Here is a 14,233-nt window from a genome sequence, read left to right as displayed (position 1 = left end):
CTTGGGATCATTCTTGTCCCCAAGAATGTTAAGAAGGCTGGTTGCTTGAGGGAATTGCCGTAGCAGGTTAGGTAAATATTCCCATGTGCTATTTTCCGGGGCAAGGTTCGACCATTTCACCAGCACCTGTATGATAGGAGCCCCGTGTTTGTACAAAACTCGTTTGTCTAGGATAGAGCTGGGCACTGCCGTGACATCTATGTCGAGAGAGAGCTGAGGCAAATTGGAGGATGTTTGTTGTGTTCCCACTGATTGCTTAAGCAAAGAAATGTGGAAAACCGGGTGAATTCAGGACCCAACAGGAAGCTGTAGTCGATATGCTACCTTCCCCACCTTGGCTTCAATCACATAGGGTCCGTAGTACATGGGGCTGAGTTTGGTCACTGGACCCTTCGTAATGGCTTTAAGGTGACCGACTTGAACTTGAGGTAGACGTGTCCCCCACGTTGAACTCCCTTTCACTCCTCTTCTTATCAACATACTGCTTCATCCGATTTTGCACCACTGCCAGCTCTTCTTTGAGTTGTTGCAACACCCTCTGTCTCTTTTCTAAGTAGGCCTCCACAGTGGCCACTGAGGTGTGCTCCTCTACTACTGGGATCAATGGAGGCCGATATCCAAATAGTGCTTAAAAGGGGGTTCGTTTGAGAGATGCATGGTGACTGGTATTGTACCACCATTGTGCCAGGGAAATCCACTTATGCCACCCCTTAGGATGCAAGAAGCATAAACACCTCAGGTAGCCTTCCACACACTGATTAACTCTCTCCGTCTGGCCATCCATTTGAGGATGGTAAGCTGTAGATATTTTAAGCATCACTCCTAGGGATTTCATCAGCTCCTACCAGAACAAGCTTGTAAAAATCTTGTCCTTATCTGAAATTATCGACCTGAGAACCCCATGTAGTTTCATCACATGATCTAAGAAAGATCGAGCTACCTCTCAGGCGGAGTAAGGATGGGTTAGGCCAATGAAGTGTGCATACTTAGTGAATCGATCCACAACCACCAAGATGCAGTCCCTCCCTTCTAACTTGGGAAGTCCCTCAATAAAATCCATACTTATGCTCTCCCAAGCCTGTGCAGGTATGGGTAAGGGTTGTAACAAGCCTGGTTGTGCCACGGTTTCATATTTGCATCTACTACACACATCACATGCCATCACATACTCCGTCACATATTGTTTGAGGTGAGGCCAATAAAAAATTTGCTTCACCTTATGATATGTTTTTTGAATTCCCGAGTGCCCGCCCGCGGGAGACTCATGAAGGGAACTCAGTATCTTCTTTCTTAGCTCATCATTCTCACCAATTATGACCCTGCCTTTGTACCTCAATATTCCCTAATGCTACAGTGTGTACCCTGGCTTCCTGTCAGGGCTTAAAATCAACTGCTCCCATAACTCTTTCAGTTTATCATCTCCTTCATAGTTCGCCTCGACTTCCCGGTACCATTCTGGAATGACCGCGGTAAGGGCGGCTGCTTCTCCCTCTTCGGGGCATCTAGAGAGAGCATCAGCAACTACATTTTCTCTTCCCTTCTTGTATTGTATGCTATAGTCGAGACCCATCAGCTTAGACATTCCCTTCCGTTGGAGGTGGGTGTGGAGCTTCTATTGTAATAAAAATTTAAGACTTTCGTGGTTAGTTCTAATGATGAACTGGCCTCCTTCCAAGTAATGCTGCCACCTTTCAACCGCCATTATCACAGCCAGGAGCTCTTTTCCATATATACTTAGGCACAGATGCCTAGGGGGCAAGGCTTGACTAAGATAAGCCAACAATCTTCCTTCTTGCATTAGCACTGCCCCCACTCCCGTACTGTATGCGTCAGTCTCCAGTGTAAATGGCTTACTGAAATCTAGTAGCCCAAGCACTGGGGCCTTGCTCATAGCTTCTTTTAATTGTTCAAATGCTTTTTCTGCCTAAGGTCCTCAATGAAATCCTTCTTTCTTTAATTGCTATGTTAATGGTCAACTAATAACCCCATAATTTCTTACAAACCACCTATAGTACCATGTTAAACCCAGAAAACCCCTTAGAGCTTTAATGTTGCTAGGCCTTGGCCAAGCCACCATAGTAGCCACTTTCCTTGGGTCGGTCCTCACCCCTGCTCCTGATATAACATGCCCCAAATACTCTACTTGATTTTGGCCTCAGGCACATTTAGACCTCTTAATATACAATTGGCTATTTCTGAGAACCTCAAATGTAGTCCTTGGGTGTTTCAAGTGTTGGCTGAAAGTTGGGTTGTATATTAAGATGTCATCGAAGAAAACCAGAATAAAGTGGCGTAGGTATGGTTCAAAAACTTGATTCATAAGAGATTGAAACGTGGCTTGGGCATTAGTGAGTCCAAAAGGCATCACCAAGAACTCATAATGGCCATGATAAGTTCTAAAGGCTATTTTTTTGATATCATTAGCATGCATGCGAATCTGATGATGGCCTGATCAAAGGTCTAACTTAGAAAAATGGGTGGCATTCTTTAGTTCATTGAGTAGGTCTTCGATTATGGGAATGGGAAATTTGTCCTTTATGGTTAAGGCATTAAGTTGCCGATAGTCTATACAAAAACGCCACATTCCGTCTTTTTTCTTTACAATGAGGACAAGGGAGGCATATGGGCTTTGGCTAGGACGGATCAAGGATTGTTGAAGCATGTCCTTGACCATTCTTTCAATCTCGATTTTCTAGTGTGGGTGGTATCTGTAAGATCTTATATTAACAGGCTCAGAGTTGGGTTTAAGGTTAATTGAGTGGTCAAAGGCTCGTTTGGGAGGTAGGGAGTGAGGTTCTACAAATAGGTCCTCATACTCAACCAAAAGCATATTAAGTTGGTGTAAGAATGTTACCTCCGATTTGTTTGGATTTGCATTGTGGGTGGCCATTTTCAACTCCCCTTCCTGATCCTTCCCTTCTGTTGTCTCTCCTAACATCTATATAGAGAATAATTGGGCTACCTGAGTCCATTTACTTCGGAGCAGTCGCTGAAATTTTCTTCCAGTGATCATCTTGCATGTACCAATCTCTTTGCTACCGGTAAGGGTCAGCTTCATTCCCTCTTTTTCAAACGTCACCTCCATCCGATTGAAATCAAAGCTAATTGGGCTCACTTGTTTCATCCAATCCACCCCGAGTACTACATCACAGTCTCCTACCTTAAGCAACCTCAAGTCAGTCTCAAACCGCTCCCTTTGCATCTCCCAACAGAAACCAGTGCAAACTGATTTGCTTAGCACTCTATGGCCATTAGCAACTATCATAGACAATGGCTGGGTCCCTATCAGCTTGCATTGGAGCCTCTTGGCAATACCCTCATCCAAGAAACTGTGGGTACTCCCACTATCAATCAGGATCATTAGGCTCCCTTCCTGGACCCTTCCTTCCACCTTGATAATTTTATTGTTGGCTAGCCCTTTAAGGGCATGCAATGATATTTCTCCGTTATCATCCCCTGGTATTTCGAACACTTCTTCCATTCCATCTCCTTCTTTGTCTATTTCTTCCCCGTCCCCTTCTAACAAGAGCAGTTGTCTCTTGCATTGGTGACCTGGGAAATAGCAATCACCACATCTAAAACATAGTCCTGGTTGTCTCCTTTGCTATGCGAATCTCCCATTTGGTCCTGTGGAGGAAGAGACAAGTGTCGTAATAGCCGTATTTCTCTGCCCCGGATTCACTCTTACCATCTCCCTATTGTACCCTTTCACCATCGACCTGGTCGGCCCTATACCGACTCCCCTACTCTGCTGCCCATGCTTCTTCATAAGGGCCTCTATCAAAACCTCCTATAGTTTAGCGTCTTCCGCTGCTTGTTCCACCGTTGCCGGTCGTACATCTTGAGCATAGGTCTGAGCTCCTCATTTAACCCACTCATGAAACTAGAGACAAAGTATGCTTTCGAGACGTGGGGGTTTAGAATGACCATTATGGATCTGAGCTCCTCGAATCGGGCCTAATAAGATTGCACTCTTGCTTCTTGTCTGAGTTTATTAAATTCCTCAACCACATCCATTCTATTTCTATCTCCAAATCTCTCACACAATTTCTCAGAAAACTCCTCCCATGGGCATTCGCCTCTAGCTTGTGACCACCCTTGGTACCAAACATCTCCTGCATCATTAAGGTAGGCAGTCGCCAATGCTACTCAATGCTTTTCTAGAACATCATGCCAACCAAACATCCATTCGCGCCTTCTCACCCACCACATGGGATTACTCCCTTCAAACATGGGAATATCTAGTTTAGGCATAGGAAACCCCGGTTGATTAACTATAACCGATCATTCTCACCTTAGATCTATTCTCGTATCCCGTTCTTCTCTCAGAGCCATCTCCCGTTCAGAGAGTGCGGCATTCTCATTCCTCGCTCCTTGCCCAATTAGCATCGGTTCGATTCTCTCTATAGGGAGAAAATCAGGTGACAAACTTACCTGATTCTGACGCGTAAACATCACCATGAAATTCTGCAGTTGGTCTCTAATTTGGGTTTCAACTTCATCCCTGATTCCATCCATCTTCTCTCCAAACCTCATAACGATGCATCCACCTTCCGATCCATTGCCACAATCGCTTCATGATTGCGGTTGGATCCAATTTCCAGCAGTTTTACCCGAGCTTGCAAGTCGATCACCGTCAAATGAAATTGGTGCACTTGCGACTCCAAGTTTTTCATTCGAGTTCGCTCTGTGCTGCCTTCCCTTGGCCCGAAACTACTCTGATACCAAATTGTCAGATCTTAGAAGATCTGATCAAAATTCTCTCGAGTTCTATGAAGAATTTAGGAGAATTAGAGAAATAGAGAGAGAGAAGAATAGAAACAGAGAGAGAAACTGAGAGGGAATGAGAGAATGAATTCAATTCAATATATTTGATAATCGATTTACTTGTGCTCAAGTCCTTTATTTAGGATCCCGCCATTACCTTCCCACCAGCCTTTTATTTACATAGTTACCCTCTTCTAGAGTTAGCTAGTTGCTTCCCTTAAATTGTCGCACATGTATACTCCTCCCCTTTTATATGATATCTCTACTTCTACTTATTAAGACCATGACAATAAGCAGCCCTTTGATTGTAACCGAAAGAGTACAAGCGGTTACAGCTATAACTACAGAGTACAACAGCTGCTTATTAACTAGCATTAGGCTAATTACAATCATACCCCCGTCACACCCTTAGGGTCGTGATAGCATACTAAGCTCAAGATACGGAGAAACACTTTAGATTTAAATCTAGAGGTTTCAAGAAGCAAATTGAAACAGAATACATGAAAGATAAGTTTAGGAAAAATACGAAGTGTAGATGTTATGATAAAACTTGAGGATCAAGTCATCCCAAAAAAGATCAGCTTAGATGTCTTGGATCAATCATCCAAGAAGATGGAGAGATTCATAAAGATGTTAACCATAAAATTAAGACAAAATGGTTAAAATGGAAAAGTGCATTGGGTTTGATCTGATAATAAGATTCCGTAAAAGCATATATGTTGTAACAATAAGTTTTTTCAGTCACCTTCTCAATTTCTGCATACTGAATTTTCTTTTCAAGTCCACTAATTTTTCCAGATGCTTCAGACTCTTTCAGCTGCATCTCTCTAATTGACCCAAGCTCATCCAATTCTAATTCAAACCCCTCTTTCTTCTTTTTAAGTCCTGCAATATAGAAAAAAAATAATAAATTTATGCCATTGCAGTAAAGCTTAAAAATGCACTAATATATAATTCTACAAACCTTCAATTTTTTTATCATCCCATTTATGGGACCTTGCTTCCATTCCACCGCTTGTACCACCAGTCATTGTACCAGACTTTGTTAGCAAAGTCCCATCAACAGTCACAACTACAAGCAATAAAAACATTTCACATAAAACTAAACAAAAGTTGGATGGTGGAGGAGGAGACAATGTATGAATTAAACAAATCATAAATACCTTTAAACCGCTCTCCGCTCCAACTCAGAGTTTTAGCTTCATTAAGATCATCACAAACTAAGGTATTCCCAACAGCAAACATAATGGCCCTCTCCAGAGCCGGATCAAACTTGGTATTGTTAAGTGCACAACCTTCTTACTCCATCATTTATGGTTGTTAAATCAGTAATACATAGTGGAATCATACTGAAAACCATAAGCAAGGCCAAAGTGGGGAAGAAACATCTAGCCTTCTGAGAGGCCAAATCAAATGGATTATTATGAGAAAACTACTTACTCCATATATTGGGACTATCACTTAAGTATTACATAGAATTCTTGGCAGGATAGCATATGAAACTTTAGAACAGATAAAATAGCAAGACAGGAATTACAGGATTGCATAACATCAAAAGATGAGATAAGATGAGCTTCAATGCCTGCCAAACTCAATCTCCAAAAATATATATAAAAGTATAACTACGGAATTCAGAAAATTAGGTCTTGTGAGCATTATCAGCATAAATAAAGTGACATCTAGCAGCCTCTTTAGTTCTCACGTATTCATCAAGGGCATGCTCAAAATCAGACAGTTCTCTACCAGGAAACAAATTGATTAATTTCAGGAGAATCTAAACTTGAGTCTCCACATACAAAATTAGAAACAAAACTAAGTGTTTAATTGTTCCTTTTCCAAAGAAAACACAAATGTAGTGCACAGTAAAAGGTATGTAAAGCAAATACATCAAACCAGGAGACAGGCAACAAAGAACCAAAAAATAGAAATTGTATAGTAAAAGGACATTAATTTATATAATGGGAAAAAAGCAGAATTATTAGTAGTAGTGGAGGAAGAGGAATAAAAAAAATGAGGAAGAAGAAAAAAGAAGTTATGAACTCCATTCTTCTACAGGGTGGATACTAAAGCTTAAAAAAAGCAATACACACATAAAATGTTAATAATATACAAAAGTATAAATTTTATTTTATTCAGGTAAACAGGAATACTAAAGGAATTTTACTTGATGTGATTTATAGAAACTACCAAGCTAAAAAAGGATATTGAATAACATCAAAGACCAGCTTTGCAGTTCCACGCAAGGTGCGCAATCTCTCAATAATTGGCTTTATGCGGACTGACTGAAGAGGTATAAATGTCAGAGGAGGAAGCCGCCGCTCTTTCAGATACTGACAAGCAAGCCGAATGTGTCATCAAGGGGATAAAATAATACAACAAAGTTCACACAAAACAACCTCATTTTCTACAATTTTTTTCTCATAAAAAGTTGAGGAAATTTCAGAACTTGGGAGTTATATCCTGAATAAGTGAATAAAATTCAATCAAATGCAAATCATTGAACATTGAAACAAATACACAATTTAATAATAATAGTATAACAGACACCGATAACCATTTGCCCCTCATTACATGCCATCATCATGATTTAAAATTTGTGAAACCTGGGAAATATTCAGCAAAACTATGCATCCAGACTGTTAAACCTGGAGCAAATTTCAGAAAAAGGTCATCCTGGCATCCTTGTAATATACCAATATATGTTTTAACATTTGCAAAACTGAAAGAGTTCACTCACTCCCAAGGAAAGAGAGTAGGAAAATCAATAGGTCCAATAGCCATTTAATATTCACCAAATTTATATAGTCACTTGGTCTCAAATAAAGAGAGCAAGAAAGCACATTTCCAGCCATCATATTAAAAATAAATAAATTAGCATATTCGGGATTAAATAGAGATGAGGGTGCTTGTTAGGGGCATTTTTAGGTCTATGTTTGCCTGTTGCTAAGATTGTGTTGTAGCTCAACTTTATATGGGTGGCACTTATGCGAAGTGACAGGACTCCAAGTATCAGAAGGTCCTTCCCCAAACCAACGATACCAAAAAAATGGAAAAAAAAAAAGGATAAACTAATTATGTATGATACCTTGATGCATTCCTTTCCTGTATGTTCATCCTCAACCACTACTGCATCCATAAATTTACCCATAGCCACAGTTACAGCAAGGTTATACTTCTTCTGAGTTGGTCTGCAAAGATCAGTCATACGACCATGGACACTTGGAAACAAGCTCTTGAGAGTCTCAACTGCTTCAGACAACTTGGCATCCCTCTCATTTTCGTATCTGTCAGCCTTCAATTCACGTAGTTGATTTTCAACTTCACTAATCTTAGTCTTCAACATTTCATATTTGCGCCTGTAACAGAAATGAGTAATCACTTATGAGAGCTGAATGCCTTTAAATACAGAATAACAACTTGAAGTAAAAATGTAAAAAGGTGCATGCACAAAGTGACTAACATAAGCCTGGGGAAGTAGAGGTCAACACAGGAAATAGCCTGATATTTTCCAAGAAGTGGCAGGTACTACTCTACATTGCCAAGTTGACTAACCTTGAATTTCCAAGTTTTTCTTTCATCTCTCGCTGTTCCTTTCTAACTCGAGAAAGTTCTTCCTTGTGTTTTCCAACAGAATCGACAATCTTTTTTAGTCTTGCTTGCATCTGTTCCTCTTGCAACTCCAATTCTTGCTTCCTATTTTCAAGCTGTTGCAGATTTTCTTCCAAATTCTTTTGAGCTTCAATATCTGCATGCTGTTGCCTATCCTGAACTTCTTTCTCATCCCTTAGCTTAGCAGTTTTCATGCCAGCTTCCTCCTTTCTGCAATATTAAATTTACAGTTGACTCTGTAGTTTATTTTTCAATGAAAACCTTTATAAGAAGTCAATCACTAAATAGAGTAACCTAACAAGTAAGCAGCTGCAGGAAAGACAAACTCATTAAGTAGTGTAATTTACAACACAGATTTTGAATGACAGGAAGATTTCTCATGCATTAGAACAGCTATTGCCACATGGTTTTTATTTTAGAAGGTTCAGAGATACTATTGTTCATGATACAAGCACTTAGAAAAGAACTTGAAGAACTTAACAAGTCCCCAAAAATTTCTGACATTTCCCAAAGTTAAGATTGATAAGATTGATCCTTACAGGTTCAAAAGTTATGGAAACGGCCATTTTGCAAAGGAAAAAGATGACCTTCACAAAGCTGGAGCCACATGCATTGGAACACACTTTTTTCAAAGTTATTTAGCATTACCATATAGTACTTCAGCTACCAAGTAACTGGAAATTTCATGTGTGTATATACAGAGCTTGTCTCATAAAGATTTTTTTCCCTTTGGTAGCTAAGGTGGTTTATGTATTACCATAAGAAAAAAACAATTACACATCACAAGACCTCTCTCAGGCTATATATCAACCAGAATAGGATCTTCTCATAAAACTAAGATGAGCAAGCATAGGCATACTCCACTAACACTATGAACAAGCAAATATAACAGCCAAAAAATAGGCTATGATAGTCAACCAGTAGATATAACTGCAGTTATGCAACATCAAATGAAAGTGGAAAAGACCAGAGCAGTGGAAAATAACAGATCATAAGCACGTACATTCTATGGTATATCTCTAATTGACTGTCTGCAAGCCGAAGTTTTTCACCACCATCTTGAGCCTTTTCACGTACTTCTTCCAATCGTTTAGTCAGATCCTGCAAGTCATTCTGCAGCTTTTTTATTTCATCTGCATGCCTCTTCCTTTCTTCTTTCTTTTTCTTAAGCTCCTTCTCATTGCTTTTGATTTTTGAGCCAATGCGAGACATCTCCTCTTTTAATTTTACAAGCTCGGGTTGCTGCAAACAAAATATAAGCTATAACCACTGGAAGTTTAATGAAGTGAACCTTAAGTATCCAAGTACTGGTTACAACCACACAGGATTGTACGTGTAACAGGAGCCCCAGTCAGAAGACATTCATATCGCCTCAACCATATATTTGTTTATCCCAATGACACTCTTAATAAGATGCAGGATATAGTCAAAACAACCAAAAACCAACAAAAGTAAATTAGAGAATTCATGAAGTGCCACAGAAAAATTTAATTTGAATTCAGTACAGGACAATTTCCCATTAAAACATATGAACAACCCCTTGTTTCATCCAAATGTTTAAAAATCCTAACCACAACTCAGCAACCCAAATATAACATAGATATAGTCAGAATCAAAATAGATAACAAATTTGTATGCAATCAAAACATTAAACTAACACAATAGGAATCTACTGAAGAAAGAATAACTGATTCGAAAAGGTGAACCCAATGCACAAAGCTCCTTGCATTGCAGACTCTAGGAAGGTCAATTGTTCTTCAACTTTTGAAAATTTGGATTCTAAAAGTTAAAAAGAAAAACGAAGAAAGAAAGAGCAAAATACAAGGAATCGTCAAGCAAAACAAATTATATTCAGTTAAAACATAAGAAATCTATTAAAGAAAGTATAATTTATTCCCAAAGCAAAAATGAACAGAACAGAAGACAATCCAAGAAATCATCAACAAAAGGGAAAGCATATATAAATATTGCAATTCATGCAAATATTCATGTACACCAGAGGATCAAGCCAAATAACTAGAATAATCCAAGAGTTTGCATTTTTTACATCCAAAAATTTTTTCCATCAGTGAGGAGTAAATAACTCAAAGAGGGGAGTTCAGATTTCCCCCATGAGCCCTCTGTTCACTCTACATACTTTGGCATGTACAATTTCAACCAGGCTTGCCTTACCATTGACCTCATTATATTTGAAGGTATACTATAAAGCAAGTCTAAAATCACTCATTAAAACAGTGTATTCTTAAATTCCTTTCTTTAAATAAAATTGCTAGAAAAAAGTAGCATGACTCTTATCCAAGCATGTATACATATCCAGTCAGCAAGTGCACATGCATATACAAGAAGAAGAAGAAGAGAGAAGAACAGACTGGGAAGTCAGACTCACATTCTTATCAAGTCGGCTATTTTTCTCAGCAATCTTCTTTTCACACAGTGCAATTTCTTTTAAATATTTAGCCTGTTCTTTCTTCTTTATGCTCGCCTCTCGCTCATAATCTGTTACTTCCTGCACAAGCTCTTCACGGCTCCTCTTATCAGTGTCCACGTCCTCATTAGCCTTCTCAGTGTCCTTCTCTATATTCCATAGTTGCCATAAAAAGTGTTCCTTCTTCAGAGCTTTCTGAAGGATCGATAGAAAGGAATACCAGTCATTGAAAGTGTTATTATCCACCAAAGGGTCCAGAAATGTAGTCCATACAGAGAATCAAGATATATCAGCACATACATACAGCAATCCGAAAGGCCAAAATCTAGAGAACAATGTTGCAAATATCATACTTGGGGCAAACAAAACAAAATTTTGTAAAATGCAAGAGAGAGAACAGAATCTTGACCAAGGGTGCACATATCAAAACATAATTTCAAAATCAAGATAGCACATATCAAATTTCTCGAGCAAAGTAAAAACATTCTCCGCCTCCTCAAATAAGCCCAAGAACACTTGTGTCTCTGCATGTGTTTGTTTAAACATAGGGGGGAAAGATTACAGATGAAATTAGTCAACATATCAAACAAGGCAAATCTCTACAAAGTGTCTGTGATATGCGAATCCATAAGAAATTAGTAAACAAATAAAACGAACTGAATAATCCAACAAAGGAAAAGATTTTTTGCATGGGCTCATCATGGACTCAGAATTGATGCTAGGACAGGGAGCCAAGATTCATTCCCACAGGGGATTTTGATTAACCACCCCTGAGATTTGTGTTAATTGCGAAGACTACCCTTCACATTTTTAAAAATTGCTATGATCTCCCTTCCCATTTAAAAATGATATAAAATGACAAAAAATACCCCTACTCTCTCTCTCTCTCTCTCACACACACACACACATCACTATTTGATTTTATGAAAAACTAAAACAAAAAGGCAAAAAAAAAATCTGGCGGTGACTGACATGGCTGGCTGGCCACCACTAACAGTCTGAATGATTTCAGGGACCCAGCGAGTGGTTGTCGCTAGGTTCTGAAATCAAAACCCACCTACAGGGTTCTAAAATCAAAACCCATGTGTTCTGATTGTGAATTGTGTTGGGCGAAGAGCAATTTGCCCTTGGGCAGCGGAGGAGGAAGATATGGACAAAAATTGACATGGTGGCGAGGATAGAGATCAGATTGGGAAGAAGACTGAACAATAGTCTTGAATTGATGATTCACTATAGTACTATACTATTTTGCACTTCCAAGATGATAGACAAGAAAAGGAATGTACGAATTTTTTAGAACATGACACAATTCACAACCAGGTATCTCAACATTTTCTTGCATCTGCAAAATTCTTTAATGTGCTACATATTCAGATGTATACAAGTGCAATCAGAAGAAATGGACTTTGATTTTGTTCTGATTTCATATCAGAACCAATGTAACTAGGTGTTCTAAAATTAGAACCCAGACATGGGGTTTTGAAATCAGAACACATGCTAAAGCAGAATCCACTGCTAGTTTTTTATTTCAGAAAATTGGCATCAAGCACAATCAATCAAATCCCAGCAACTGTGTTGCTACACACACACACACACACACACACACAGAGAAGAGGGGGGGGGGGGGAGGAGGAGGGAGAGGAGAAGGCGGCAAAATTGTTGTTGGAATCATGGCCTTAGACGTCACTCGAGAAGAGAGGACAGAGAAAGTGGGAGGAAGAGAAGTAGGGGAGAGAAGAAGCAAGATGAGGGCATTTTAGTCATTTTAAAAAAATTACATGGAGGTATATAAGGTCAAGGATGGCCGTTGCTCTTCTAAAAGTTTGTTAAAAGTTGTCCCGAGTATAGGATAATAAGATCAGTGAAAGCAGTGCATTTTTAGAGCCAATGAAGAATTAAATAGGAATTTATATTCCAATCTGTAATTAGTGATAGTTGGGGGGGTTAAACTGTAATTACTAAAAGTCTTCATTGGGATATCTGCCCACTATTATAAATAGAGGGCATGGGGGGTGTGTGCATCAGAATTTATTCTCATTCTCTATGTTCGAGTGCAGTGTGTGAAAGGAAAGATTTGTGTTCAAAACAGTTCTTTGTAATCTCCAAGAAGATTGTATTCGGGTGGGATAGAGAGGGAAGAGAGTAATCAATCATGTTGTTGTACTGATCAGTTTCTGAATAAGATAAAGGCTGCTCTCGGGGTGATTTGAATGCTAGATGTAGGGTTGCTTTCAAGCAATCCGAATCAAGATAAACTGTTGTTTCTTGTTTGTGGTTTGATTGTTTATTTTCTATTTTCCTTCATTTAAATTATGTTCTTGTTTTCTGTTTATTATTTATGTTGTATTGGATTGATTTCGGGTGAGGAGTTGAGAGAATTGGCACTTGTAAACATTGTTTGAGTTGTCAAAAGAGCTCCTAATCATAACAAAGTTCAATTTCCAACTTGTAAAGACTGAGTTATTCAATGCCATTTGTCAACAAAAATGCAAAGGCAACTAAAAGATATCCAGATAGATTATTGATGTGAGATTGGTCAGTGACTGGTTGGTGATAAGCTCCCATTAAGTCCTAGCATTCTCGAAAATTTGACTCAAGTCAGTCTCAAAACACTCTCCTACCCACATAGACTTAGTAGTAGTTCTAGGCTGACTCTAACGCAACAGATCACACATAATAGTGTTATGTAAAGTTAAATCATAGGCTTCTAGGACCAAGAAATATATCCAATACCTCTCCATTCAATTACTAATGTCAGAGTGGATTGTGAAATTAATATTTGATTTCAACAATGAATGCAAAAAGAAAACCCCCTTCATTTGGGAAAAACAAAAAATCAACACTTGGGAACAAAACCAAATTGTTGTTTTTTACATAACAAGAAAATTTACCCATGGGCTATAATGATATAACTCAAGCAATCCAAAGGAATAAACACATACATCAAAGATGCTGCCTGACATAAATAAATAAAAAATGCCGTGGATATTCTACTTTGATCCATTGAAGATAAAACTCGTCATGCTTACCAATTGCTCTTGTAAGCGAAGATGTTTTTCAGCCTCTTCTTTCTGTTCTTTCTTTTGCTTCCTCTCCAACACAATTGTCCTTTTCTTCTGATAGACAAGTGCTGATTTTTCTTCAGCTCTGCCTTTCTGTTCTTCAAGTCTCTCATAATCACCCTTAAGTTCTTCAGATCCCGAGATTTGTTCAAGAAGTGCAGTAAGTTCTTTGGGATTTTTAGATGCAATTGACTCCACATCACCCTGAGAAAATAAAGATGACAATTTCCTAGGAATAAACGTCATATTTCATGCACCCATAATTGCAATGGACGTGGCCAAAAGAAGAGGATGGGAACTGAGTAATTGTACACAATTTTAGGAATGACAGATGTTTGTCGGATATATGCCCCCTAGATACAGATAGAAT

At 38.8% G+C, this 14,233-nt stretch overlaps 1 protein-coding gene across 2 annotated transcripts in view; it reads right to left on the bottom strand.

Annotated features, from left to right (window-relative positions):
• Window positions 1-14,233, bottom strand: part of LOC127787699 (structural maintenance of chromosomes protein 1) — a 51,720-nt gene that overhangs the window by 36,436 nt on the left and 1,051 nt on the right. For both annotated transcript variants that reach the window (XM_052315766.1, XM_052315767.1), the window contains exons 2-10: window positions 13,831-14,067; window positions 10,763-10,996; window positions 9,380-9,618; window positions 8,320-8,586; window positions 7,853-8,123; window positions 6,974-7,097; window positions 5,931-6,041; window positions 5,732-5,839; window positions 5,513-5,652 (exon numbers count right to left, since the gene is read on the bottom strand). In XM_052315766.1, coding sequence (XP_052171726.1) covers window positions 5,513-5,652; window positions 5,732-5,839; window positions 5,931-6,041; window positions 6,974-7,097; window positions 7,853-8,123; window positions 8,320-8,586; window positions 9,380-9,618; window positions 10,763-10,996; window positions 13,831-14,067 — 1,731 coding nt within the window. The remainder of the gene's footprint in view (window positions 1-5,512; window positions 5,653-5,731; window positions 5,840-5,930; window positions 6,042-6,973; window positions 7,098-7,852; window positions 8,124-8,319; window positions 8,587-9,379; window positions 9,619-10,762; window positions 10,997-13,830; window positions 14,068-14,233) is intronic.

The sequence above is a fragment of the Diospyros lotus genome, chromosome 12, assembly GCF_014633365.1.
Source record: "Diospyros lotus cultivar Yz01 chromosome 12, ASM1463336v1, whole genome shotgun sequence".
NCBI classification, from domain to species: domain Eukaryota; kingdom Viridiplantae; phylum Streptophyta; class Magnoliopsida; order Ericales; family Ebenaceae; genus Diospyros; species Diospyros lotus.
Note: the sequence above shows the minus strand (reverse complement) of the source record. Positions and strands in the feature narration are given on the sequence as shown.